This window comes from Camellia sinensis, chromosome 2 (assembly GCF_055761805.1).
Source record: "Camellia sinensis isolate YWXY chromosome 2, ASM5576180v1, whole genome shotgun sequence".
Taxonomy (NCBI): domain Eukaryota; kingdom Viridiplantae; phylum Streptophyta; class Magnoliopsida; order Ericales; family Theaceae; genus Camellia; species Camellia sinensis.
The window spans coordinates 30462310-30487635 of NC_138962.1; the positions used below are offsets into that span (position 1 = coordinate 30462310).

General features: G+C 33.1%; 1 protein-coding gene across 1 annotated transcript; it reads right to left on the minus strand.

The window, feature by feature from the left end:
* Positions 1-14357: 14357 nt before the first annotated feature.
* On the minus strand, positions 14358-19386 carry LOC114261956 (protein trichome birefringence-like 23). Its single transcript, XM_028202281.2, has 3 exons — positions 18906-19386; positions 18032-18324; positions 14358-15405 (listed from the first exon to the last, which is right to left on the minus strand). Exons 1-3 carry the CDS (start codon positions 19183-19185, stop codon positions 14632-14634), a joined length of 1347 nt encoding a protein of 448 aa, XP_028058082.1. The 5' UTR covers positions 19186-19386; the 3' UTR covers positions 14358-14631.
* Positions 19387-25326: the final 5940 nt, after the last annotated feature.

Below are 25326 nucleotides of genomic sequence, written 5' to 3' on the forward strand. Positions count from 1 at the left end.
ATTGATCATTCTGGTAGGAATCATTAAAATTCCTCAAAATTCCCTTGGTTGGGCAACTATCACCTAATGGGTGATGACGACGACTTTGAGATCCAATGGTAACTGTTTAACAAAATTGACTGGGTCCATTCACCTGTCCTCAGGTTTGTTGCATAATATCCCGGACACTATTTGCTGGCTATGTTATGTCAGTAAGGCAAGCATTAGATTATGCTATTAGTGCGGTTTAATAATTCCCTTGTGAAATGAGAGGTATATTGATTGTAATAACTGATGTACCATTTTGTGACCAAATTTACCTTTTACATATAGAGAGCGTTAGCGCCTTCTAAACTAGGGCATGATACTCTCCTTTCTAGCATTGTTTTATTGCCTCGTTGAATGATTTAGTGAATTCTAGATCTTATTTCTAAATTAGGATAGGGCAACCCTACCCCCCAATAGACATGAATGCAAATTATGTTCTTATGTGATATTTTGAAAATGATTTGATTTCAAGGATCAACAATAAAAAAGACTGTGATTTCATTCCCAAAATCTGGGAGTCTGATATGGCAGTGATTTGATTTTGTGCAATCCGAGTTATTTGAGGCAATGATCCAATTACAAGGATTTGGGAGTTCAATTTAGGCCGTGATTCATATTTTGATCATGATTTGAGTAATCAGCAGTGAATTAGGGAGGTGGTTTCCTAATTTTAAAGAATTTGAGTTTGAATTTGGGTTCTTACATAAGTGATCCAAAAAAAAAAAAGAAAAAGGATGGTTTCCTTTTTAAAATTTAAATCCCCAAGAAAACATGTGATTAAAGAATAACTTCTAAAATAAAGAAACTTTCCAACTTAAGTAGAACCTTGGAGGTTATGGAAGGTGTTTAATTGAATAAGAATGTTTAAGTCATTGACTTTAGGGGAAATTTCAACTTTTATGAAAAATTGTAGATAAGGAAGTGGTGACCAAATCTTCAATTTTGAATAAAATTCCAAATCCCCTAAAAGATATTTGACTAAGGAGACAATTGTTTGATTAGATACTTGGAATAAAATGCAAAGCTCCGTGGGAGGAAAGAATTTTGAAAGAAAACTCGAGTAGAATTTTAGAATAAGATCTTAAATTCTTTGAAAATAAAATTTGAGTAGAGTTCGGAAATTATGGAAAGTTCTTTTCATCAAGTAAAAATCTTTGGGCCATTGACTTTGAGGGAATCTTGGAGAAATGTTAGACAAGGAAGTGATGACCATGTCTCTCATTTTGAATAAAATTTTGGTTCCTCTATATGATATTTGGCTAAAGGATGATTGTTTGATTGATTCGTTGGAATAAAATCAGAACTCCTCCAAACTTTTGAAAAAAAAAAGAGGAAAAGAAAACTTTGAAAATTTAAATAAAAAAAGGGAGTTTATTTTGAAAAAGGATTTTGAAAAAAAATACATGTTGAAATTTGATCATGCACTTTTGAAAATTAATTGGGACACATTTCGAGAAACAATAAATAATGGAAAGACAATTGTTTAGATTGATCATTCTAGTAGTAATCATTAAAATTCCTCAAAATTCCCTTGGTTGGGCAATTATCACCTAATAGGTGATGATGACGACTTCGAGATCCAATGATAACTATTAAACAAAATTGACAGGGTCTATTCACCTATTCTCATGTTTGTTGCATAATATCCCGGACACTATCCGCGGGCTATGTTATGTCAATAAGGCAATTATCAGATTATGCTATTAGTACTGTTTGATCATTCCCTTGTGGAATGAGAGTTATATTAATCGTAATAATTGATGTACCATTTTGTGACCAAGCTTACCTTTTGCATATAGAGAGTATTAACACCTTCCAAACTAGGGCAGGATACCCTCTTTTCTAGGATTGTATTATTGCCTCTTTGAACGATTTAGTGAATCCTAGATATCATTTATAAATTAGGACAGGGCAACCCTATCCCACCCCGAATAGGCATGAATGTAAATTATGTGTTTATGTGATATTTTGAAAATGATTTGATTTGATTCCAAGGATCAACAATTAGAAAGACTGACTCATTTCCAAAATCTGGGGAGTCTGACATGGCAGTGATTTGATACTGTGGCAATCCGAGTTATTTGGGGTATTAAAAAAAACTGTATATGGCCATCTCCTCTCTCTCTCTCTCTCTCTAAAATTTTAGTTAGTGCCTTAGTTCTCCAGCTTTATGCTGATGATGAACACAGATGGATTGAGTAACTATAGGAAAAATGGGTTTAGGCAGCGTTTTTTTAACGACATTTTTTTAAACGCCACTTTTATTAATATTTAACGACGATTTATAGAAACGTCGCATATTCCTTTAATAAAACGACACCGTTTTGGAATAGGAGGCGTTTAATAATGCCTCCAAATACGTTGTCCCTCACGCGTCTATTTTGAATCTGTGAATACTTGTTAAAGCTTTGTAAACCCTTATTTTGAATCCTCACGCCTCACTCTTGCTCACCCCCAATTATTTCTAAACCCTTGAAAGCGATTTTGATTCAGAGCAATTTTCTTTGAGATTCATCTTTGAGATTTGTACAGATTCATCAGAGCAATTTCGATTTGAAGCTTTGATGCTCCACTCTCTCTCTCTCTCTCTCTCTCTCTCTCTCGATTCATCCTTTGTTCTCTGCGATATCGGTCTAAAGCTCTGAAGCTCTGGGAGATTGCGAAGAGAGAAGAGTGGTTGGTTTCGATCGCAGAGGAAGTGATCTCAGGAGAGGCTGTGCTTGATTTCTCATATCAGTCTCAGTGCGATTTCAATTTTGAGATTCATCTCAGAGCGATTTCAATTTTGAAGTTCTCTATCTCGATTTCAAAGCTTCACTGTGAGTTATTGATTTGTCTCTCTCTCTTTCCCTCAAGCTCTTCCTCCCTGTCTCTCTTGATTTGGTTATTGAGATCTATTGCTTATTTGTGTTGTGTGTGTGTGTGTGTATATATATAAATGCTTGGTTTCTTCATTTTTTTCCCCCCCACTATGTCACTGTTTAGCTTACCTGAAATCATAAGGTGCTTTTGTTACCTTTTCCCCTTCTTCTTTTTGGTGATCTCTTCCTTTTTATTTTTTCTCTTTAAAATTAAAATTAAGGGTTAAAAGAATACATTTAGTTTATTTCAGCGTGAATGAGCATATAGTCAAATTGTTTTAGGGCTTTATGTAGCATATGGATTTTTCCTTCATTCTAATGACAAGCTGAAAGTAGTTGGTCTCTTGTGCTTGAGGAGTTGCACAGATAATCTGCTCTCTGGGGCTGTATTTATTTTCTTTTTCATTAAAATTAAGACTACTGCAAAATGTTTCTTGTGCTTTAGATTCTAGCATAACTGAGCGCTTATGTTTGTAGCCACAACACTACGAAAACAAGGTCTGTGCAATGCTAGCAGACCCAAATTTCTGTTCGATCCCAGATTTGACACCCCAAAGTAGACAAAAATGAAATGGAATGAAGTAAAACATTTTATTTTAGTGTGCCCTCATTTTTCAGTATTTCATGTTTTGCGATGCTTGATAGTTAAGCTTGGCATACTTGTCAAAGTAAACTAAAAAATAGTTAAGCTTGCCATCCAAATTTGGTTATGCTTGTGCTTGATTGGGTTGATAACATATTTTGTTCAGTTTAATGTGTTCTTCACATTTAAATTGACATGCAAGGTTTTGCTATTATTGTTTTGGTCTTTGTTTCTATATTTGTGCCACTATGTTGCAGGTATCAAGCATACAATTACAAGATGACCTTTTGTCAATGTTATAGTTGCTGGGCATGAGACCACTGGTTCAGTGCTGACTTGGACATCATATCTTCTGAGCAAGGTATTACATATAGTATCTTTTATCTTAATGAGTGTACCTTTTTTCTTAATGATCTGTGTCTCCCTTTTCTGTTGTTTACCATAGTAGATTCTATACTTCTTGAGGATTGGCTTGATGTTGATTCAAGGAGTGCGTCAAATGACAAAGAGGAAAGTGGTTTTATTTATTTGATTATGTATTATCATTTTGGCCAAACTTGGTTATTTTGATCAACTGTTTATCACATTGTCATAATCATCTAGTTCCATTGTGTATCACTTGTTCAAAAGGTTAACTAGTCATAGACCTTAAAGGGCTCCAAACTGATGACTTTGACTTATTCTGACCCACAGCAAAGCCTGAAAAATATATCTTACATCAAAGATGTTAGGTTTTATTCTTGGCAACCCCGTTTGACAAAACTCCTTTCAGTTGTATTTATTTTCGCACTTTTATTTCAGTGAGGCTATGAGTGTTTAGATGCGAATCCAACCCGAATTGTGCTTTTCAGAGAAGTTTGTGATGCTAATGCTTTCAAGATTGCCACTTTGCTGATTATGACGGGGATCGAGCTGCCCGGTCAGCTCACGGGGATCGAGGGGCAGCGCCCCTTGGCGGGTCCGGGGCAGCGCCACGGCGGGGTCGAGGGGCAGCGCCCCCGAAGCAAAATGCAAAAATGCATTCCAAGTTGCCTGTCCGCTCGAGTGGACATTACCCCGCTCGAGCGGAGAATCCCTGGTTCCAGCAGTTTTAGTCGCCTGCAAAAGTACTGAGATGTGTAATTTCGCGCTCGAGCGGGTTCTCTAGCGCTCGAGCGGACCTCTGTTATATCACGCGCATATTTTGCTGAAGACGCTCGAGCGGGCTGTTGGGCGCTCGAGCGGAGATCGCGGGACAGATTCTATAAATTCGCGTGTTGGGTCAGATTTTAGGATTACTATTCCAGATCTTCTTTTTGGGTTCTAGGATTTATATCTGGGGATATTTTGTGAGTTTTCTTTGATGTTTTGATTAAGTATTCAACTCATGTTTTAAAGAGTATACATCAAAAGTTTTGTTTATTCTACAAGTTCTACAAAAGAGAGAGTTGTTCTTCGGTGGATTCTGAAGAATTCGAGCCTGAAGCTTTGGTGGATTCCGGGGTGGTTCATCGTAAAGACAATTCCGAGGTGAAGACGTGTTGGAAGAGGCACATAGAGGTTGGTTCAATTAGGCGTGGATTCACTAGGTAATTGAGAGTATACCTGTGTAATTCCTTTAAATCTTCTTAGTGGATTATTTTGTGGCTGTTGCCCGTGGTTTTTTAATCACAGTTGGAGGTGTCCAATTGTGGTTTTTTCCACGTTAAAATCGTTGTGTCTCTTTGTCTTGATTGTTTGATTGGGATTGTTATATTCTGCTTAAAATTGATACATAATCACAAATCAACATCTAGGGGATTTCTAGATTTTTCAATTAGTATCAGAGCAGGTCGTTCTATTTTTAAATTTTTTTTTTTTTTTAGAACGAGATCTTGTTTGATTTGTGATAATGGATACAATTCGTGAAGGAAATTCTATGGTTCGACCACCCCTACTTGACGGATCCAATTATTCTTTTTGGAAAGCTCGGATGAGATCTCTTTTAAAATTTATTGATGAAAAAGTTTGGCAATCCGTCATGAATGGGTGGACCGAACCAACAATTACTGTTGATGGAGTTACAATCCCCAAACCAATTGATAAGTGGGACACAATTGATTACCAAAATAGTAGCTGGAATAGTAAAGCCATCAATTCTCTCTTTTGTGCTGTCACACCTGAAGAATTTAGTCGTATTTGTAATTGTGAAGTCGCAAAAGAGGCTTGAGATATCTTACAAACTATTCATGAGGGCACTCATTCTGTAAAACGCTCAAAACTTCAAAGGCTCACGTCTAGTTTCGAAAACCTTTCAATGAAAGATAGTGAGACCTTTGATGAATTTTATGCGAAGTTGAGTGACATTGTAAATTCCAGCTTCAATTTAGGTGAAAAAATTTCAGAATCCAAAGTTGTGGGAAAAATTTTGAGATCCTTGCCCGATCGGTTCCAACCAAAAGTTACGGCTATTGAGGAGGCTTAAGATGTTGACAACCTCAAGCTGGATCAGTTGGTTGGAAATCTCCAAACTTATGAGGCACACAGGAATTTCAAAATGAAACAAAAAGATATTGCTTTTAGTAGTGCTCATAAAGTTAGAGAGGATTCTGATGAGGATTGTGATATAGATTCCAAGATTACGGCTGCTTTTGTTAAACAATTTAAAAAATCTTTTTTGAAAAAGAATCCTAATCTTTTGGAATCTACTCATTCTCATAAATCTAAAGGCAAAGATAAACTCAAAATTAATTCTATAGCCAAGAAGGAGAAAGGAAAGATACAAGGGAACTCTGAAAGACTCCAATGCTATGAATGCCAAGGATTTTGCCACTTTGCTTCAGAATGCCCTACTCGTTTGAAGAAGAAGAAAGCCCTCGCCATCACTTGGGAAGATGAATCTGAATCTGATAATGATGAAAGTGACAATGAAGATCAAGGTGAAGAGGGACATAAACAATTCCTTGTTTTCATGGCGGCTTCCGAAGCTGAAGGACAAACAGATTCTCCGAAGATGTCAGTTGAGAATATCACTGACGATGAATCATCGGAGAGTGATCATGAAGAGCTTGAGCAAGCTTATGAAAAGTTGTATAAGGAATCTCTTAACTTATTCAAATTGAATGACAAACTCACAAAGAAACTCAAAGCATGTGAAAGTGAGAATGTCAAACTTATGGAGGAGATTTCCGAGGCCAGGATTAATGCCATCAAGGTAGCTAATGATCGACAAGTTCTTTGTGCAAAACTGTTGACTTGTGAGACAGAGAGGAATGAGCTACTGCAAACCCATGCCATGTATGAAGAAAAGATTGAATCTCTCTAAATGTCACAAGTTGCTTTGGAAGAACTAATGATCAAGAAAAAGGAAGAGCTCAAGTATGCTATGGCTACCATTGGTCTTTGGAACAAAGGATCAAAGACTTTGGAGGATATCATTGGGTCTCAACAAATGAGTTGTGACAAGAGTGTCATTGGCTTTGGTGGTAAGAAAGAGCAAAAACAGAGTGCTTCAACATCTCATGATACAAGAACTCAAGGAAAGGGAGAACAAAAAATTCAACAAAATGATAGACTTCTCAAACTTCCTAGAGTTGGTAAGGTAAAAGAAAAGAAGGTACACCCTGTTTTTATTTGTCATCATTGTGGTATGCATGGTCATATTCGCCCTTATTGTTATAAGTTGCATGGGAGAGTGTATTTGCCTAGACCTAGGAATAGGAAGTTGGAAACCATGTCGAGACGGGTTCCTATTACAGGGGAAAGGAACCACAACGTCAAGACACCACCCAAGAACTGCAATTCTCATAACTTTGTTCGTACTAAAGCAGTTTGGGTGAGAAAACTTGACTTGTGTTAATTTGTTTATTTGTTTTAGCTTTTGGGTTTTTGTGTGTTGTTTTTAATGAAAAAAAAAATGTGTGCTTGTTCATTTTTTTTGTCTTGCTTTATTTTAAAAAAAAAAAAATCCCAAAAAGATTTTTTTAGTATGGTTTTGCAAGCTTCAAATTTTTGAGTGGTCCTTGGTGCATATTGGATTTGATGAGAATATCCATTACATGTTAATATATGTGTGCTTTCTGTAGTCATTACTCATTTTGGAGTGTGTGTTTTTTGATTAGTATGTCTCATTCTGTACACACTCTTGGATTAGCAAATTTTGGAGTCTTCCGCCTTAGTGATTTTTTTTTTTTTTTTTGACTTCTGACATTGTATCTTTTGCTTTTCTAGAGGAATTGACCTATACTAGCATATCTTGGGTGATGTTGAGTCTCTTAACCACCTACCATCCTTTTGCATTTCCATGGCCTTCCCCTTAATTCTTTGCAGTCTAGCCATGAGGAAAAGGCTACCTCAGAGTCACCAACCAGGCCATCCTTATTATATCCATGCTTCTGTGGTTCGTTTCCATACTCTTGAGCGTGTCAGCCACCAATGATTGTGCAAAAGAAAAAGAAAAAGAAAAATAAAAAATATGCAAAAGAAAGAAAAAATGTGTAAAAGAAAAAAAAAAAAAAGATTCATTGATTGAGGGGAAGCCTCCGCCTTTACTCACCAAATACCCCTTGATTCCTAGTGGTTTGACATTCCTTTGTCGTGCTTAAGATTCTCTTGTCGGAGGTCCAGCTTTCATATCACTACTAGGATTGAATCTAGTGTTTGTCGAACTCCAAGTTTCACACACACACTTTTCTCATGGGATCTATGCTTTTCACATAATGCATCACTTTCTTTCATGAGGAATTTTCTACAGACTGTGCACATTGTGTTTACTAGTAATTGTGCTTCTTGGATAATCTTATGTGTTTTAAGGTACATTTCTGAAATTCCTTGCTTGCTCCACCATATTATTTTTTGTCGTTTTCTTCTTGTTCACTGTTTTTAGTATTTGTGGTTGATTTTAGTGAGGGGGAGTTTGGTTCATATTGATTTGGGTTGGTAAGGGAGTTTGGTTTCTCATTGCAAGAGTTGTTTAGCATGAACACTTTGATATGTTTGGTAAGGGAGATTGGCTATATGTTTTGCATGTTGCTATGCACTATTTGCCCTTCTTGTATGTTTATGGTATTTACATCGTCATATCATTGCTTGTGTGGTTTATGATCTTGCTTTTGTTGTTTGAGAGTTGTTTTTCATGAGTCTTAGTTTTCATCTATTCATGTTTTCCATCTCATGTTTCAAGATAATCGTGTCATATGTCTATTACTCTTTCATATACTCTTGTGGGACTAATAGTTGTTTTGGAGATTGTGGCACTAATAACTGTTTTGCAGATCATGACCTTGAGAAAGAAGTTGGCTTTTGTTAGCTGTAATGGGTTGGGGTGTTTAGGATTTTATTTGTTAGGTGTGTTTTGTCACGGCATTGCCAAATGGGGAGATTGTTAGGTTTTATTCTTGGTAACCTCGTTTGACAAAACTCCTTTCAGTTGTATTTATTTTCGCACTTTTTATTTCAGTGAGGCTATGAGTGTTTAGATGCGAATCTAACCCGAATTGTGCTTTTCAGAGAAGTTTGTGATGCTAATGCTTTCAAGATTGCCACTTCGCTGATTATGACGGGGATCGAGCTGCCCGGTCAGCTCGGGGGGGTCGAGGGGGCAGCGCCCCTTGGCGGGTCCGGGGCAGCGCCATGGCGGGGTCGAGGGGCAGCGCCCCCGAAGCAAAATGCAAAAATGCATTCCAAGTTGCCTGTCCGCTCAAGCGGACATTACCTCGCTCGAGCGGAGAATCCCTGGTTCCAGTGTTTTGGTCGCCTGCAAAAGTACTGAGATGTGTAATTTCGCGCTCGAGCGGGTTCTCTAGCGCTCGAGCGGACCTCTGTTATATCACGCGCATATTTTGCTGAAGACGCTCGAGCGGGCTGTTGGGCGCTCGAGCGGAGATCGCGGGACAGATTCTATAAATTCGCGTGTTGGGTCAGATTTTAGGATTACTACTCCAGATCTTCTTTTTGGGTTCTAGGATTTATATCTGGGGATATTTTGTGAGTTTTCTTTGATGTTTTGATTGAGTATTCAACTCATGTTTTAAAGAGTATACATCAAAGGTTTTGTTTATTCTACAAGTTCTACAAAAGAGAGAGTTCTTCGGTGGATTCTGAAGAATTCGAGCCTGAAGCTTTGGTGGATTCCGGGGTGGCTCATCGGAAAGACAATTCCGAGGTGAAGACGGGTTGGAAGAGGCACATAGAGGTTGGTTCAATTAGGCGTGGATTCACTAGGTAATTGAGAGTATACCTGTGTAATTCCTTTAAATCTTCTTAGTGGATTATTTTGTGGCTGTTGCCCGTGGTTTTTTAATCACAGTTGGAGGTGTCCAATTGTGGTTTTTTCCACGTTAAAATCGTTGTGTCTCTTTATCTTGATTGTTTGATTGGGATTGTTATATTCTGCTTAAAATTGATACATAATCACAAATCAACATCTAGGGGATTTCTAGATTTTTCAAAAGAGATTATTTATCATTTGATATTTATCGCACATCATACGTATGTAATGTGACGTTATCTTAATATTGCTATCATAGTACATCACATGGCTCAGTTTCAACTGGTACGTATAAACTTTGAAAGGCTATTTTTTGTGCAAATTACCTGATTTTTTAGTGCATAGAACTGTTGTTTTTATAATTTTGTTGGATTCTTTGTCTATAGTTGTGTGGAGAATTTTGTGAACTCTTTGGCTTATGAGTTTGGATTTTGTCTGTTAACTTTGAGATTTTGTATACCGTCTTTTATGCTTCCATCAAAAAAATATTTTTGTCACTAGAAAGAACATTTTGTATCAAATATTTAGCAATCCCAAAAACTTTTAAAACCAGGTCCAAAACTGATTTAAGTTATGCTTAATGTACAAATAGTGATAACAAGGAAAAGAAAAAGATTGAAATACAAGACCACCCAACTAGGAAAAAAATGGGGCTTCTTTAAACATTTTTAACATGGCACTTTGATCATCATGATACGTAGTGTTCAGCATAGCTAAGCAAGTTGTTTATGGGGCATGGATTGTTGCACATTGCTATGTTCCTATTTCTGGGGTTAATCAATAGGGTGGGTTATTGCGCATGGTTTTGAGTTGGTAAATCTGTAATTATTCATTGTTCCGTGCACATCAGAACATATTACTGTGGATGTCTGACGGAAACCACAATGCTGGATTATTGACCTCATTTTAGATTGTTAGATGTTGGAAATATTCGGCTTTGAATGGCTGACTGCAGCTATGATCCTAGATTTTAAGCATGATGTTGTCATGACCAGCATTTGAAAGCCTTTAGGATATGACCGAGAGCATCAATAATACCCATTTAAATGTGACTGAACTTGTTCAAATTTCACTAAGTGGCATAGTGGTGAGGTTTGATCAGAATGGGAGCCCTAGGTATTGACTAAGTGATCAAAAAAATAAAAATCTATAGATGCTAATACTTTCTAATGATTGAATTTATAATCATTCTTACCAGTGAATGTCTTCCTGATTCCTCTTTATGTTTTGCTAGCTAACAGTGTAACAGAATATCTCTTAAAAATTTCCTGTAGAAATTATGCATGCAAAAGAAAACTTGAATTTTATCTGTTGCTTTATGCAATTTAGTGTTAATTGGAAAACTAATCCATTGTTGTGCAATGTGGCCAGTTAGTCTGAAACGACATACTAGTTCAATTTTTTGCTATAACTATGTTAGTTATAGTTAGTCTGAAAAGACATACTAGTTCAATGTAACCACTCAAAAAGCACACCTGCACTTTTGATGATAGTTCGTTAAAGGTTTGATTGCTAGCATATTGTACATACCATGTAGGTTCATGGACTCATGGTTGATGTTGAAAATGCATGTGAATTTTGATTTGGCTCCTACTGAAGATGTTTGACAATTTGTTGTTCAATAAGTTGTGTGGGAGGATGCAAGGATGCATCTTGATTTCATATATTAGTTCAGTTTTGTCTTTAGTGGCGTTTCTGGCCATTGGCTTTTGGGGTTGGTTTGGCATAAACTAAATAATACAAAAAGTCAAAAAGTCACTATCCTATTTAAGTTACATCATCTTATTTAAATCACATCACCTCTCTAACACATCACATCAAACCCAACCCAAACTCAACTCATATAAGTCAATAAGTCAAAAAGTGTAATTTTTTAGAACATCCCAAACCAACTTCTGGGTTGTCACAAATAACAGTTTAAGGATGCTTATGCTTTAAACAATAACTTGTTAGCTAGATGATATGTTACTTACGTGGTTTTTATTTTTAAATTTATGAGGAATAATCATGTGTCTCTCTTAGCGTTGACATATAATAAATTCACTAAATTGTGCAAAAAGTAGTGCTTTTAATCTTTATAGTGATAAGATATCTGAGCCAATGCCTAGCTACAGAGCAGCAGCACAGTCAAGGCTGCATCACACAGCAGCTCCAATTTCTGCCCTTAATGAAACCCGCAGTTGTTAATTTGTTAGAATCTGTTAGAACTATAGTTAGTTCATTATAAGTGTGGTTAGATTAGGCAGTTAGTTAGTGATTACGGTTATAGCATTGCATCACATGTATACAATGAAAATAGATCCTCTGTATTACATATTGAATGAAATGAAGTTTAATTTCTTTATATAGCTTCCCTCTTTTGAAGTTTTTCTATAATACTTCCTAAGGAAATGTGGAGTAGTCTACTTATACTTTCATCCAAAATCTTACTTTAATTCATGAATTTTTGCTAAAATATTATTTGGTCTTTTCACTTTTAATTTTTATCGACCTCTCAACAGTAAATGAATGAAAGAATAAATTTTAAATTTAAATAAAACGTAAGAGATTGATTAGTATTAGAATTGAAAAATAAAAGAAATACTAAAATGAAATTACAGTAAAAATATAAAGATACTAAATTTTAATTAACTCTTTTTCTGAATACCCATGATTGAAAAATAAATAAACATTTTTTCCCTTCTGGATGGGGTAAACCAATACTATTAATTTACTTAGCCGACATTATTGAAGTTATTTACTGTGTAACTAACTCAATAGTTGAGCAAAAGAATATAAATTTTTTTAAGGTTTAATGCATGAATTAGACAAGAAGAAGGGGCATTATTTAATTTTCAATAATTATTGCCGTGATTTCAACACCTAATGGTGGGTTCACGCGAACCATTTTTTAAGTTTATACCTAATGGTGGGTTCACGCGAACCCTTTTTTAAGTTTATTTTAAAAAGGAAAATGTCTAGTTGTTTCGAATCATATTTCCAAATGTACATGGCTTCTTATGTACTTCATGGTTCAATAAAAAAATATGTATTTGATATCATTTTAAATTCCCTTTTTGATTATTGAATAAATTATTTATAAGAAAATTTATAATGATTTAATAGTTATGATTATATGTTTAATCAAACTTTTTTTTTAATAAATAATTTATTTTTAAAATTTGTATTTATTATCTATTTTTTCTAATATAAATATAATAAAAAATTAGCGAATGTGTTTTTTTGGTTAAATAATCTACATATTAAAACTTTATGGATTAATGATTAAATCATCAAATTAGGATTCATAACGGGTCAATCTGGACTCTTTTTGCAAATGCAAGAAAGTATTTTGAATTTATTTTTTAAATGGATGAATAACATTAAAATTTTTAAAAATATAATAAATCTTATATTTTGACATAATTAAATTGGTTTTTTTTTTTTTTTAGTAAGGTAACAAAGATCAAAACTAATATACATTTTAATGTAAGTGATGTGACATTATTTATTTATTTATTTATATGATTGATGAATGAGATTTTTAGTTTAAGATCTCTAATATTAAGATTTCATCAGGTAAATAATATTCAACATTTTCATAATAGGTGGGGTCTTTTAACATTTTCACAACAAAGAAATTTCCAACTTTTCACAGATAAATTTCTATTTTTACAAATAAATTTCCGTTTCATTGAGAAATTTCAGTTCATCACAGAAAATCTTAACGAATAAAAAAAATATTGAATCTCCCATACTATTTAAAGTTGGAGAGGGATATTTTATTAATTTTGCCTTGATGAATTACTAATGAAAATGAGACTTAATGTTAAGTGGATTAAAATCTTAATAGAGTAAATGTAATTATACCAAATTTATATATATATTTTTTCCAAATTTTAAGAGAGTACTATAATTTACCTTTCTTATTTTGTTAAGTCCTATTTCGTGTTTTAAAAATATGATTTCAAAATTTTCAAAAATCTTGAATGAAGTCATATTTTTAAAATAAGATTTTAAATCCAAAATCATGTTTTTTATTTTTATTTTTTACAGAATAACATGAGTTTAAAAAAAAAATAATAATAATAATATTATATAGGGAAACACTATGGTACACACTCATATGCATCTTATAATTAAAGAAAAAAATGACATGATTTCATACTTTATGAGTTAGAACTAAAAAAACACTTATGTTTTTTTTTTACAGATGTGTATATTAGAGTTTCCCATAACTTTAAAAAAAAAAAAAAAAAAAAAAAACACATCCGTTCAAAAATTTGACTTTGTAAAAATATACACCGAGAAAAGTAAGAACTTTTTTTAGATAAGTAATGGTAGAGATCTCAAAAATTTTACCAAATATCTCACATTGTGTGTGGGTCTCAAGTGGATCCCACACTCATGTAAGATATTTTGTATAATTTTTGATAGAATTTTTAAAATTTCTACCATTTTTATCCTTAGGTAGGACCTAAGATTAAAGATTATTTTTGTTGAATTGCTGACCATGATAATTATGTACCAACGAAAATATTTCCTCCACATTTCCTCCACATGAGCCACCTATGGTTTTCAATGGAGCTTAGACATGCTACAATCACTGTCATAACATAAAAAGACTCCATATCAAGCTCAGTGGATAACATAACCATTAACCACCATCCAAAACAGTATCTTCTAGTAGCCAAGCCCTTCAATGCTCTTAAATTTTGATACAAGTGGAGATAGACATTCAATGTGAAATTTAACATTTTGGGAACTTAAAATTACAAAATAAGAAGATACAATCAACTTCAATTTCTCCGACTGCTGATAAAATTTGTAAGCAGAGACTGGCAAAATCCAATATAAAAAATCCAATATAAAAAGCTCGACGTGTGACCATCAGACTAGCATGCCGTTAAAGAAACTGATAAAATTCACAAGGGTATGTTAAATTGTTAATCCTCTCAACCATTTACAATCATCTCCATGAGGAAATCATTCCAAGTGTCTATCGGACCGGGCAAACACCAATGCAGACAATCGTTGATAACTTTAGCGTTTTTGTTCTTCGAAAATGGGTGATCGTGCCGATAAGGACCAGGATGCCCATCCGGTCTCAATAACGACAGCTCCATTAAATCAAGTAGTTTAAGATTCACACCCTTTTCAGAAGCGATGGCGGCTGCCTTGTCAAACTCCTCCAATTCAACATCGCGTAGAATTTTGATCAATGAGTTTAACTGAGACTCGCCTTCCTTGACCGGTGTTGTCCTACGGCAAGTTCCGCCACTGAACCATTCCCCGTTCTCGAAGTGGTCGGGAGAGGTCGTCCGATAAAAAATCATTCCTTTGTGATTGGATGTGATGATGAAGTTGAACAAGTTCTTGAGGACTTTGCGGTAGGCAAAATTGAAACCAAGCTCTGGTAGCTTTCTCTTGGGACAGTAATGGCAGCCCAATATTATGTCATTCTCGTAGTAGATTGCGGTTTTGATAAACCATTTACCGCTTGCAAATATCATGTAATCCAAGCCCTCGTATAGGTCGGTCCATGTCGTGTCAAGTTTGTCAAGATGTAGCTCAATTTCAGATGTTGAAACACCGTCATAGTTTTCGAAAATAGCAGCTTTTGTAAGGAATGGGGACCAAATGACTGAGATAGTGAAGTTGTAATAGGGAAAGTGCCATCTCTTGGATCTGTATTCTGCATCGTGGTAAACTTCAATAGCTGGTTCCACCTTGAGGAAAAAAATAGTTTAATTTGATCAGTTGCAAAACTTTTGGAAAAAAGGCTATAGCATTCTGAGAACATGAAAGACATTTGACACACAACTTAACAGAATCTGATGCAATACAGAGACAGATAGTGCCAACATTTGAAGATATTATAGCATCACATCATATTCATCAAGTTATAATCCATACTAGATTTATAAACCAATTGGCATATATCCAAAAACACACATGCCAAAGTGCATGTCAAATATGGAGTTAGCCCAATAAGCATAAAAAAAATAAATAAATAATTACAAATTATGTTTAGATTTGTGGATGACAGCAAGTGAGATGGTTGTGGCCAGTGGGATAACCTTATGAGAAAATGGTGGGCACTGAGATGGCATACGAGAGTCTTGGCAATCTTAGAAGAGAGAGAGAGAAAGGATGGCAGTGAAGAGGTATTGCTCTTGCCGGAGGTGGAGGAGGTAAGGAGATGAATGATTGTTTGTCTCCATATATGGAGAGGGTCTCTTTTTATAGGAGAATCAAATCATAGGCGGGCAGCTCAACCATGGACAAATAAACAAGGTAAAGAACATAGTGAATATCCTATTCAAACGTCCAAAAACAACACCAAATTTCGCTATACGAATCACTGTTAGAGTTTAGGCTGAATAAAGGTTGTTTGTTTATTGTCCTAGTCTTTGGGTGTTTGTTATAATTTTCCTAGTTTATAGTAGTATCCAAGTAGTTGTTGAGTTAGTTCCTTTGATTTCTGCTAGCTGTTAGTTTGTTCCTACTTTAGTGCTATAACCTTCTTGTACTCCCCTATTTATGAACAACAACTCAATGAATAAATTGTCTTCTGTTTTAAGGTATATCTTTCTCTTAAATTATAACAGCGGTATAAGAGCCAAGTTATCCAGTGTTCTTGTTGTTTTAAGTTCTCTTTCTTAGATTGCTTGTGAGCAGTGTCCAACGATGAACGGGTCAATTCAGCCTCAACTTCCGAGGTTCAGTGGGAAAAACTTTGATCAATGGTGTGTCCAGATGAAGGCGTTGTTTGGCTTTCAGGAGCTATCTGAGGTTATCGACCTTGGATACGCAGAACCACTTGATCAAGCTGCTGCAGCAGCAGCACTTACTCAAGTTGAGAAGGACAGTTTGAGAGACAACAGAAAGAAGGACAAGAAAGCTTTATTTTTCCTCTACCAAGCTGTAGAGGAGATTGTTTTTGAAAAGATCTCGAGTGCAACTACGGCTAAGGAGGCATAGAACATGTTGCAGAAATCCTACAAAGGCGATGAGAAAGTGAAGAGTGTAAGGTTGCAAACCTTGCGAGGTGAATTCGAATCTCTCAAAATGAAAGATTCTGAATCTATATTTGACTATTTTTCACGTGTTCAATCTGTTGTTAATCAGTTACGGGTTAATGGTGAAAAAAAGGAAGATATATGAGTTATTGAAAAGATCATGAGATCCTTGACAGGTCGTTTTGATCATGTTGTTGCTGCAATTGAAGAAGGAAGGGATCTTTCGATCATGACAATTGAAGGTCTACTGGGTTCATTATGTGCTCATGAGTACAGAATGAATCAGAGGTCAGCAGAACCTGTAGAGAAAGCATTGTTGTTACAACACTCATCAAGCCACGCTCAGAAGGGTTCCGGGCGCGGGAAAGGCAAGAATGCTCACCAAAAACCAGGGGAGAGTAAAGGTGATGATTACTCCAAAGGAAACTGGAAGGGACGTGATGGTCAAAATTCTACAGGTCACAAACCACAGTCAGCAGAGAAATCTAAGGTTGAATGTTACCGTTGTCACAGGTATGTCCATTATCGCTCCAAGTGTCGAACAAATTTAAATAGAAATTGCAGTGCAAAATCTTATTTTGCAAAAAGGAAGAAGAACAAGAAATTACCCTCCTTATGGTGTGTCAAACTAACGAGGAAACTCATAGGAATTTATGGTACTTGGATACCGGCTGCAGCAACCATATGTGTGGAGACAAATCAATGTTTTCTGATTTGGATGAATCTTTTTGCAATACTGTAAGGTTTGGTGATAACTCTATAGTATCTGTTTGGGGAAAAGGAACAGTTACATTCCACACCAAAGGGAATTCTCATTCTATTTCCAATGTCCTGTCTGTTCCAGATTTAAAATCTAATTTGCCAAGTGTTGGCCAGCTTCAAGAAAAGGGATATGAGATTTCCATTAAGGATGGAGTTTGTCGAATCCAAGATGTGAAACTGGGCTTAATTGCTCAAGTGAAAATGACAGCAAACCGGATGTTTCCTTTGTATCTCCATCACACCATTATTTCATGTTTTGCTGCCAAACTAAAAGATACAGCATGCATGGTTATGGCACTTTCGCTATGGCCATCTCAGTTTTGCTGCCAAAGGTTGTTTGTTTATTGTCCTAGTCTTTGGGAGTTTGTTATAATTTGCCTAGTTTATAGTAGTATCTAAGTAGCTGTTGAGTTAGTTCCTTTGATTTCTGCTAGCTGTTAGTTTGTTCCTACTTTAGTGCTATAACCTTCTTGTACTCCCCTATTTATGAACAATAACTCAATGAATAAATTGTCTTCTGTTTTAAAGTATGTCTGTCTTTCTCTTAAATTATAACAATCACAACATTTACCTCTGAGAGCAAGCAAAGCAAGGACTGAACATGGTTTCGAGATATAGAATCGCCAATCAATGCCCACGTCTTATCCCTCATCAACTCCAAAAATTTCTCTGAATCGAATTGGGGAAGCTCACAATCTCGTGGATTCCACCTCCAATACAAATACCCAGTGTCCGGTCTCCCATTCTTCAGACAATTCTGATGACTCTCAATTAAATGGCAACTCTCATTACTGTAAACAGGACCAGATGGGTTTGGGATCCAATCGCCAGTAAAAAGATCACACTTTTCTGCTTTTAATTTTTCTGAGTAAACAAACACAACTTTCAGTATATAATAACAAAATCAATGGTTTACTAGGAAAGTAGAGATTTTAGGAAAAGTAAAAGTGCCAGGTCTCTGCATTTATGTTTTCTGTGTAAACAAACACGACTTTCAGTATTACAACAAAATCAATCTTTTACTATGAAAGTAAAGATTTTAGGGAAAGCTAAAGTGCACAACCCAATCAAGGATTGTAACATTAAATCAATCAAACTTGCAAGTAAACTAAGAGAGAACCCAAAAGAATCAGCATTTCGAATCCACATTAGAGAAAAACCCAACAAAAATTCACTCTGTTTGGTTGTGTTTTCGTTTATTGCTTTATGTTTTCATTTTCCGAAAACAACCCTTTTTGTATTCTCCAGAAAAGGAAAACAGAAAACAAAAAAATGGAAACACAACCAAACAAATTTGCAGATCTCTACGAACTGTTCATCAATGCACAGTTCACTTCTTTTATTTCCTCTGCTGATTTGAATTTCTTAACAATTGCGACTGATCAAAGAAAAACCAAGTAAAAATAAGAGATACCCAATTCATAATAGCAAAAAAAATTGAGTACCACTTCGAGGAATCTGATCTGAATCTTCCATAAAATCGACAGAAACTTGTGGTTCTGGGTTCATTGTCTTCTCAATAGGAGAAGAATCGATCAAAACTGGTGGTTCTGAGCTCATTGTCTTCTCAATGAATGGAGTTTCAGCGACATTCGAAAACCCAGTTGACTTGGAGAAGAGAAGTCTGAGAGTGAGACCCAGTAAGAGAATCGAAACAGACAATTTCACAATCAGTTGGTGGTGTTTGTGAAAGAACCACCACCATGGTTTCCAGTTCAACTTCATTTTGTTTACTCTCTCTCTTCTCTCTCTTGTCTCCTTCTCTCTCTAAAAGCCCACCAATGGAGCATGTATATCAAAAAGGTTCGCCATTTTTAGGTGCAAATCCGACATGGATGATAAGCTGTATCCTAATAAATGCAAAAACAAAGACAGTATTAACCGACAATACACTCACTGTTTCCTCATGTAGCCGGTTGTGTATTTGGGAAGTGAGGCCTCGTTTGGCAAGAGGCTATTTTAGTCAATTAGTCAAAAAGTTATTAAATTAGTCAAAAAACTAATAATTCATACCAAAAAGTCAAAGATTCTCTTTTCTCTCTACTTTTTGCACATCTTTTCGTAATTAGTCAAAAAGTCATCCCAAACATATAAGTTTTTTTTACTTACCTTTTTAGCCAAATAGCCAAAAAGTTACTAAATTAGCCTGTTCCCAAACTAGGCCTGAGTTGATTTTTTGACTTTTTAATTTTTTTAGTTATTTTAATTTAGGTTAAAAAGTTTAATTTGGAAAATATTTTTTGATTTTTTGATTTTTTTAATTTTTTTTATAAAAAAAAGAATGTAATGATTATTGATTGGATGTGATGTTTTGTTTGTTGTGATTAAAATAATCTATTTTATTTTATTTTTTTACTATTTTAACCCCTAAAATCACTTGCCAAACACCATCTAAGAATATATGATTTCAAATGATTAAAATTATTAAATTAATGGTTTAATTATACTAGTTATCTCAATTAATTCATGCTTGCAATCGGTTACCCACACTTTGAATCTATGGATGCCGTGATAATATTTCAAACTATCTTTTTTTTTTTCAACAGCGCTACATACACCCAGTGGGGGTCGCGCCCCCAGTGACGTGGCGCGCCCCCACTGGCTGAAAACTTAAAAAAAAAAAAAAAAAAAAAACAGTTTTTTTTTGCACCAATCCGGGGCCGACACCTCACTGGGGGTCGACCCCCAGTGGGGGTATGAAGCATAAATCTTTTTTTTTTCGTTCAAAAATAATAATAATGATTTAGTTATAATTATTTATCTCAATTAATGCAGGCTTGCAATCGGTTACCCGCACTTGGATCTATGGATACCCTGATAATATTTCAAACCATCTCCTTTTTTTCGTTCAAAAATAACAATAATAATTCATGGGGAAAGTGGAGAATCAAAAAATCATCAAAGAAAAAGTTAAGTTTATAATTTTTTTGTAAATAATTTAAAAAAATGCTACAAATTTTAAAAATTTTATCAAATGTCTCACATAGGTATGAGACGTATATGTGAGTCTCACACCCATATAAGACATTTGATAGAAATTTTGATAGAATTTTTAGAGTCTCTAACCTTATAATTTTTTGATTTCTCATTGATGTGTAATTCTCTCTTAATTCATTGAGAATATAGCAAATGGGGACTTGCGCGTAAGTCCTAATAAATTGACTTATTATATAATAGGTTTTATGATAGTTAATGGCGTTTTTCACCCAAAATTATTAAAAAAAAGTCACTAATTGTTAATTTTCAGTGACAGTTTGAAATTTTTGTTACAAAAAATATCACTAATTATAGGTTTTATCGACAGTTTAAAAAACTCGTCACAAAAATTGTTACTCCCTCCGTCCCCAAATATTAGTTCCTTATTCCATTTTTTATTGTCCCAAAATATTAGTCCCTCTTTATAAATCAAGTACAAAAATAATGTAAATTTCCTATTTTGCCATTCTTTTAAATTAATAAACAATTTAAAAAGTACAATTATGACAATGATATTCCCAAAAAATGTACTATCAAAAGGGTAATTTTGGAAAACCAATTTTTTTCAAATGCAATAAGTGTACTACCAAAAAAAGTTGGATTCCCCAAAAGGGACCAATATTTTGGGACGGAGGGAGTACTAATTTTTAATTTTCAGCGACAGTTTGACAAATTTGTCACAGAAAAATGTTACTAATTGTAAATTTTAGTGACAATTTGTAAAAATCGTGATAAAAAAGTCACAAATTGTCAATTTTTAACTACATATGCAAAAAAAATTGTTATTTTCAGCGACGATTTTAATTAGACTTGATAGGAATTAAATCAAACTATTATGACCTATTGGTAATTTATCCTATTGCAAATCAGTGTAATTTTTAAAAAATAATTATCAATAAGTGAGAAACTTTTAAATATTAATAATTATAATTACAATTTTTTTATTATTATGTAATTTTTTTTTTTTACTTCAAAATCCCACTCTAGTGCAATTATCCCTAATTTATTTACGCTGTATTTTGTTGGGAGATTTGGAAAGAAATTTGGAAAGAGAAAAGAAAAAGACGTGTGAAACTAAGTGAAATGTAATTATATTTTATTTATCTTTCACCTCCCTTTCCTCTTTTTCTTTTTTCTTTCCAAATCTCTTCTTAAATCTCCAAGCAAACACTAAATTTTAAGCTGTAATGGTTTGTTACAAGTTAAATGAGTGTTTATAACTTATTTTAATTTAAAAATTTGTACCAAACTGTTTGATATAATTATATTTATAATTTATTAAACACAAATAGCTTGAATAGGTGAAAAAAAAATTGATTATTTAAAAATTGACAAAAAAATACATTTAATTTATGTTTTTTGATTATTAATTTTTAACTTATAATAAACTGTTAGCCTCATTTATAAACTTGAGAGGCCCAATAATCTTAAGAAATTTAGCGAAATTGCAAACAAGGCTTTTTTAATATTTTTAATTTTAATTTAAATAATATTTTTTAATTTTTTACAGTATGGATTTTTTCAGGTTTTTTTATTCTAATATAGTATTTTTATTATATATTTATTTTAGTGGAGTTAGGAAATCTTTGGATAAGGATGTTTTTATTTTATGGAAAAAATTGTTTTTCCCTTTTGCTGGGCGGGCCATTTGGTAGAGTAGAGTGTTTTGTTCAACTCTTGTTATGGGAGGCATGAATAAAATAGTTTTTATTTTGTTGGATTTTGGATGAATAAATTAAAATGATGGATATATTATTTTGTTATACAACTGCCATAGAGAAGATTTTAGAGCTTTTAAAATTGGGACTCCTCTAAGGGTCACTATATATAAGTTGTGTTAGGTTAGATTGATTTTTGTTTTTATTCAACTTTTTTCAACTTTAATACAAGTTTAAAGGTGTCTTGTCCACCTGTATTAACCAGTTAAAAATTAATAAATACAAAATAAGTTTATTTTTATAGAATTTTAAAATAAAATTTCACTTATTTTAATTTTTTATTTTGTGATCCCCCTCCCGAGTTATAAGGGCCTAAAAGTTTTAAAAAAAAAATGCATTAAATTTTATAAAATTTAATAAAAATTGTCAATATTTTAAATAAAAAATTAAAAAATCATTACAAATTATCACATCACTTTCTTTCTTCTTTTTTTTTTTTTACATATTTTTTCATAAAAGACTTAGAAGTTATTAAAATAATTTGTTTCCAAATAAAAGAAATTGTATTTTCAGGTGGTCCACAGGCTGTCAAATGATTAAAGTTATTAAACTAATAATTTATTGTAACTAGTTGTTTAAATTAATTAATTTAAGTTTTAGGTAGAGTGAGACAAAAGTTTGACTCTGATACGGTCCATAAAACAGAGGTCCAACATTGTCCACAATATCAAATTTAGACCATGTTTGGAATCTTAATTTTTAATAACTTTTTTTTATCTTTTTATAAAATTAAAAAATATATATTTGAAAATAATTTTTTAATTATATCAAAGAAATATAATTGTTTGATGTGTATGATTTGAATTTTATCTTTATTCCCAACATGGGTTGGGCTTTTTTCAAGTTCAAAACTTGAGACGCTTGTGAGATTCATTACAAGTTTTATTATGAAGATGCAAACTATATATTTTATAAGACTTTTAGTTTGTATCATTTATAAAAAAATTAAGTCGATCAAATAATTATAAAATTTTTATTTTATCGTATTTACTTTTAAAAAAATGGACAATAAGTATTCTTCAAAATAGATTATCTATCTTTTTGAAGACAAATACGATAAAATAAAATAAAAATATTACAATTATTAAATTGATCTATTTTTTTTTCATGAATAATATATATTAAGGATCTTACAAAATGAATAATTTGAATTATTAAAAGAAATACCTAATGGACAAATTCAAATTTAAACTTCAAAGAAACATAACCTAATAGGATTCGTAGAAAATCACGGGTTGAACTTCTTTCATGGTCACATTTCAAAATGAGATAATTTAAAGGCATGTGTGACCACCACGGATCACGTTTCAATGATTCGAATAGTTTATTTTATAAGCCTCTTAATATATATTATTCATTAAAAAAATTAATTCAATTTGATAATTATATAATTTTTATTTTATCACATTTGTCTTTAAAAAAATTAATGACAAATATATTTTTGAAAATTGATTTTATTTTTTGAAAAACAAATATGATAAAATAAAAATATTTTGATTATCAAATTGATTTAATTTTTTTTATGAATAATATAAATTGAGAATTTTATAAGATAAATTATTTGAATTATTTAAAAAAAATTTATAGTAAATTTCATATACTCTTTAAATTTTCTTGTATTGAGACGTGAGCAAGAGAAGCCCAACTCAAAAATCATTATCTAAGCTTCGTGACTTGCTCTTCATTGGTTAGTGGTTAGTGGTTAGTGGTTAGTTTCTCTCATATTGACCATTGATTATTAATTTACCTCTCTCCCCAGACACCAAATTTTAAATGGTTGTAAAGCAAGCAAAACTCACCTACCATCACACACCATCCCAATCATTTACTTCCAAGTGGCTTTTTGTATTTTTTTCAACTCATGCAAGGGTAAGTAAACTAGGAAGTAAATCATTTCATGTTTGTTTTTGCAGATTAGGAGATGGGATTAAAATAGTAATGAGGTGAGTTTTACTATAATTTGTTTAGTAACTTTTTGGTTGAGGAGAATTGCTACTCCACCGAAAGTATCACTCCCACATCCCAATTGAATTAAATTTTTCTTAGATAAGTTAGGATTAAAAATATAGTGAGGAGATTAAGTTGCACGTTTTGTTTTTTTATTTTTTAACTCAAGTGCAGTTTATTATTTGTAAATTTTTTTATATTTGTTTTAGAATTTCTTTTAATATACGAATATTTTATTTTTATTTTATATAAAAATAATTTAACAATTCCATCACTAATCATCTCTCCCATTATCATAAAAAATAAATACATTTTTACTTAATCCCCTCATTAACAATTTTTACATTAATAATCTCTTCACTAATCATTTCCTTATTAACAATCTCATCCAATCTAATTCGCCAAATAAATGTGGCGTAAGGGGTTTTAAAAAAAATTACAACCTAATCTCATTAGGAACAGAATAGCTATTTTGGGGTGTTAAGATGATTAAAAGTTGACTTTTGACTTTTAATCAAGTTTTTTGACTTTTTCAAAAAGTCATTGGACAAGTTGGTAAAAAGTTAACTTTTTGCTTAATATTTGTTTATACTGTCACATCACAATCAAATAATCAAAATACTCTCACCCAATTTAGGAAATTTACAGTTTCACACGTGGCACATTTTGCAACTGGAGAATATAATTGTAATTTTATATGTAACTTTTAACTACTTTTTCAAATGATTTTGATGCCAAAAAAATTAATTTCTAACTTTTCATCCAAGGTACAATACGCAACTTTTTACTTGATTCCCAAATTACACCTTTGTCTCGTTACTTTTGTACATTTCTTCTTGTTCTTTTCACATATCATTAGTGGCTTTCCAAAAAGCAATGAAGTCTCTACCAACCATTTGTCAATCTAAAACTATGTGGGTGTTTAGTCATTGTCGTCAATTACAGGGTGGCCTTTCTCTATTTTTCTTTTTTTCTTTTTTCCCGACAAATAAGATTCAAGAAGAATTTATGAAAGAAAAAAATAAAAAATAAAATAAACAACCAAACTTATATTCTTGATTCCCATACATCTTTATAATTCCATGAAAGGATAAGATTTAGGACTATTTGTAAACGAGTCAATTTATGAGTTGTTTTTGTAAGAATATCCATAGGCAACGGATTAATGGATTCAATCCATATTTGAATATTTCGAATTTGAAAAGAACGAATCTGAGAGAAAATT

What these genes read in the sequence shown, in the direction of transcription:
- LOC114261956 (XM_028202281.2), bottom strand. Translation starts at nt 19,185, where the DNA reads ATGAAGTTGAACTGGAAACCATGGTGGTGGTTCTTTCACAAACACCAC. An exon ending in AGATCAGATTCCTCGAAGTG is followed by an intron (nt 18,325 to 18,905) that starts GTACTCAATTTT and finishes TTGTTTACTCAG; the next exon opens with AAAAATTAAAAGCAGAAAAG. An exon ending in TGCTTTGCTTGCTCTCAGAG is followed by an intron (nt 15,406 to 18,031) that starts GTAAATGTTGTG and finishes TTTTTCCTCAAG; the next exon opens with GTGGAACCAGCTATTGAAGT.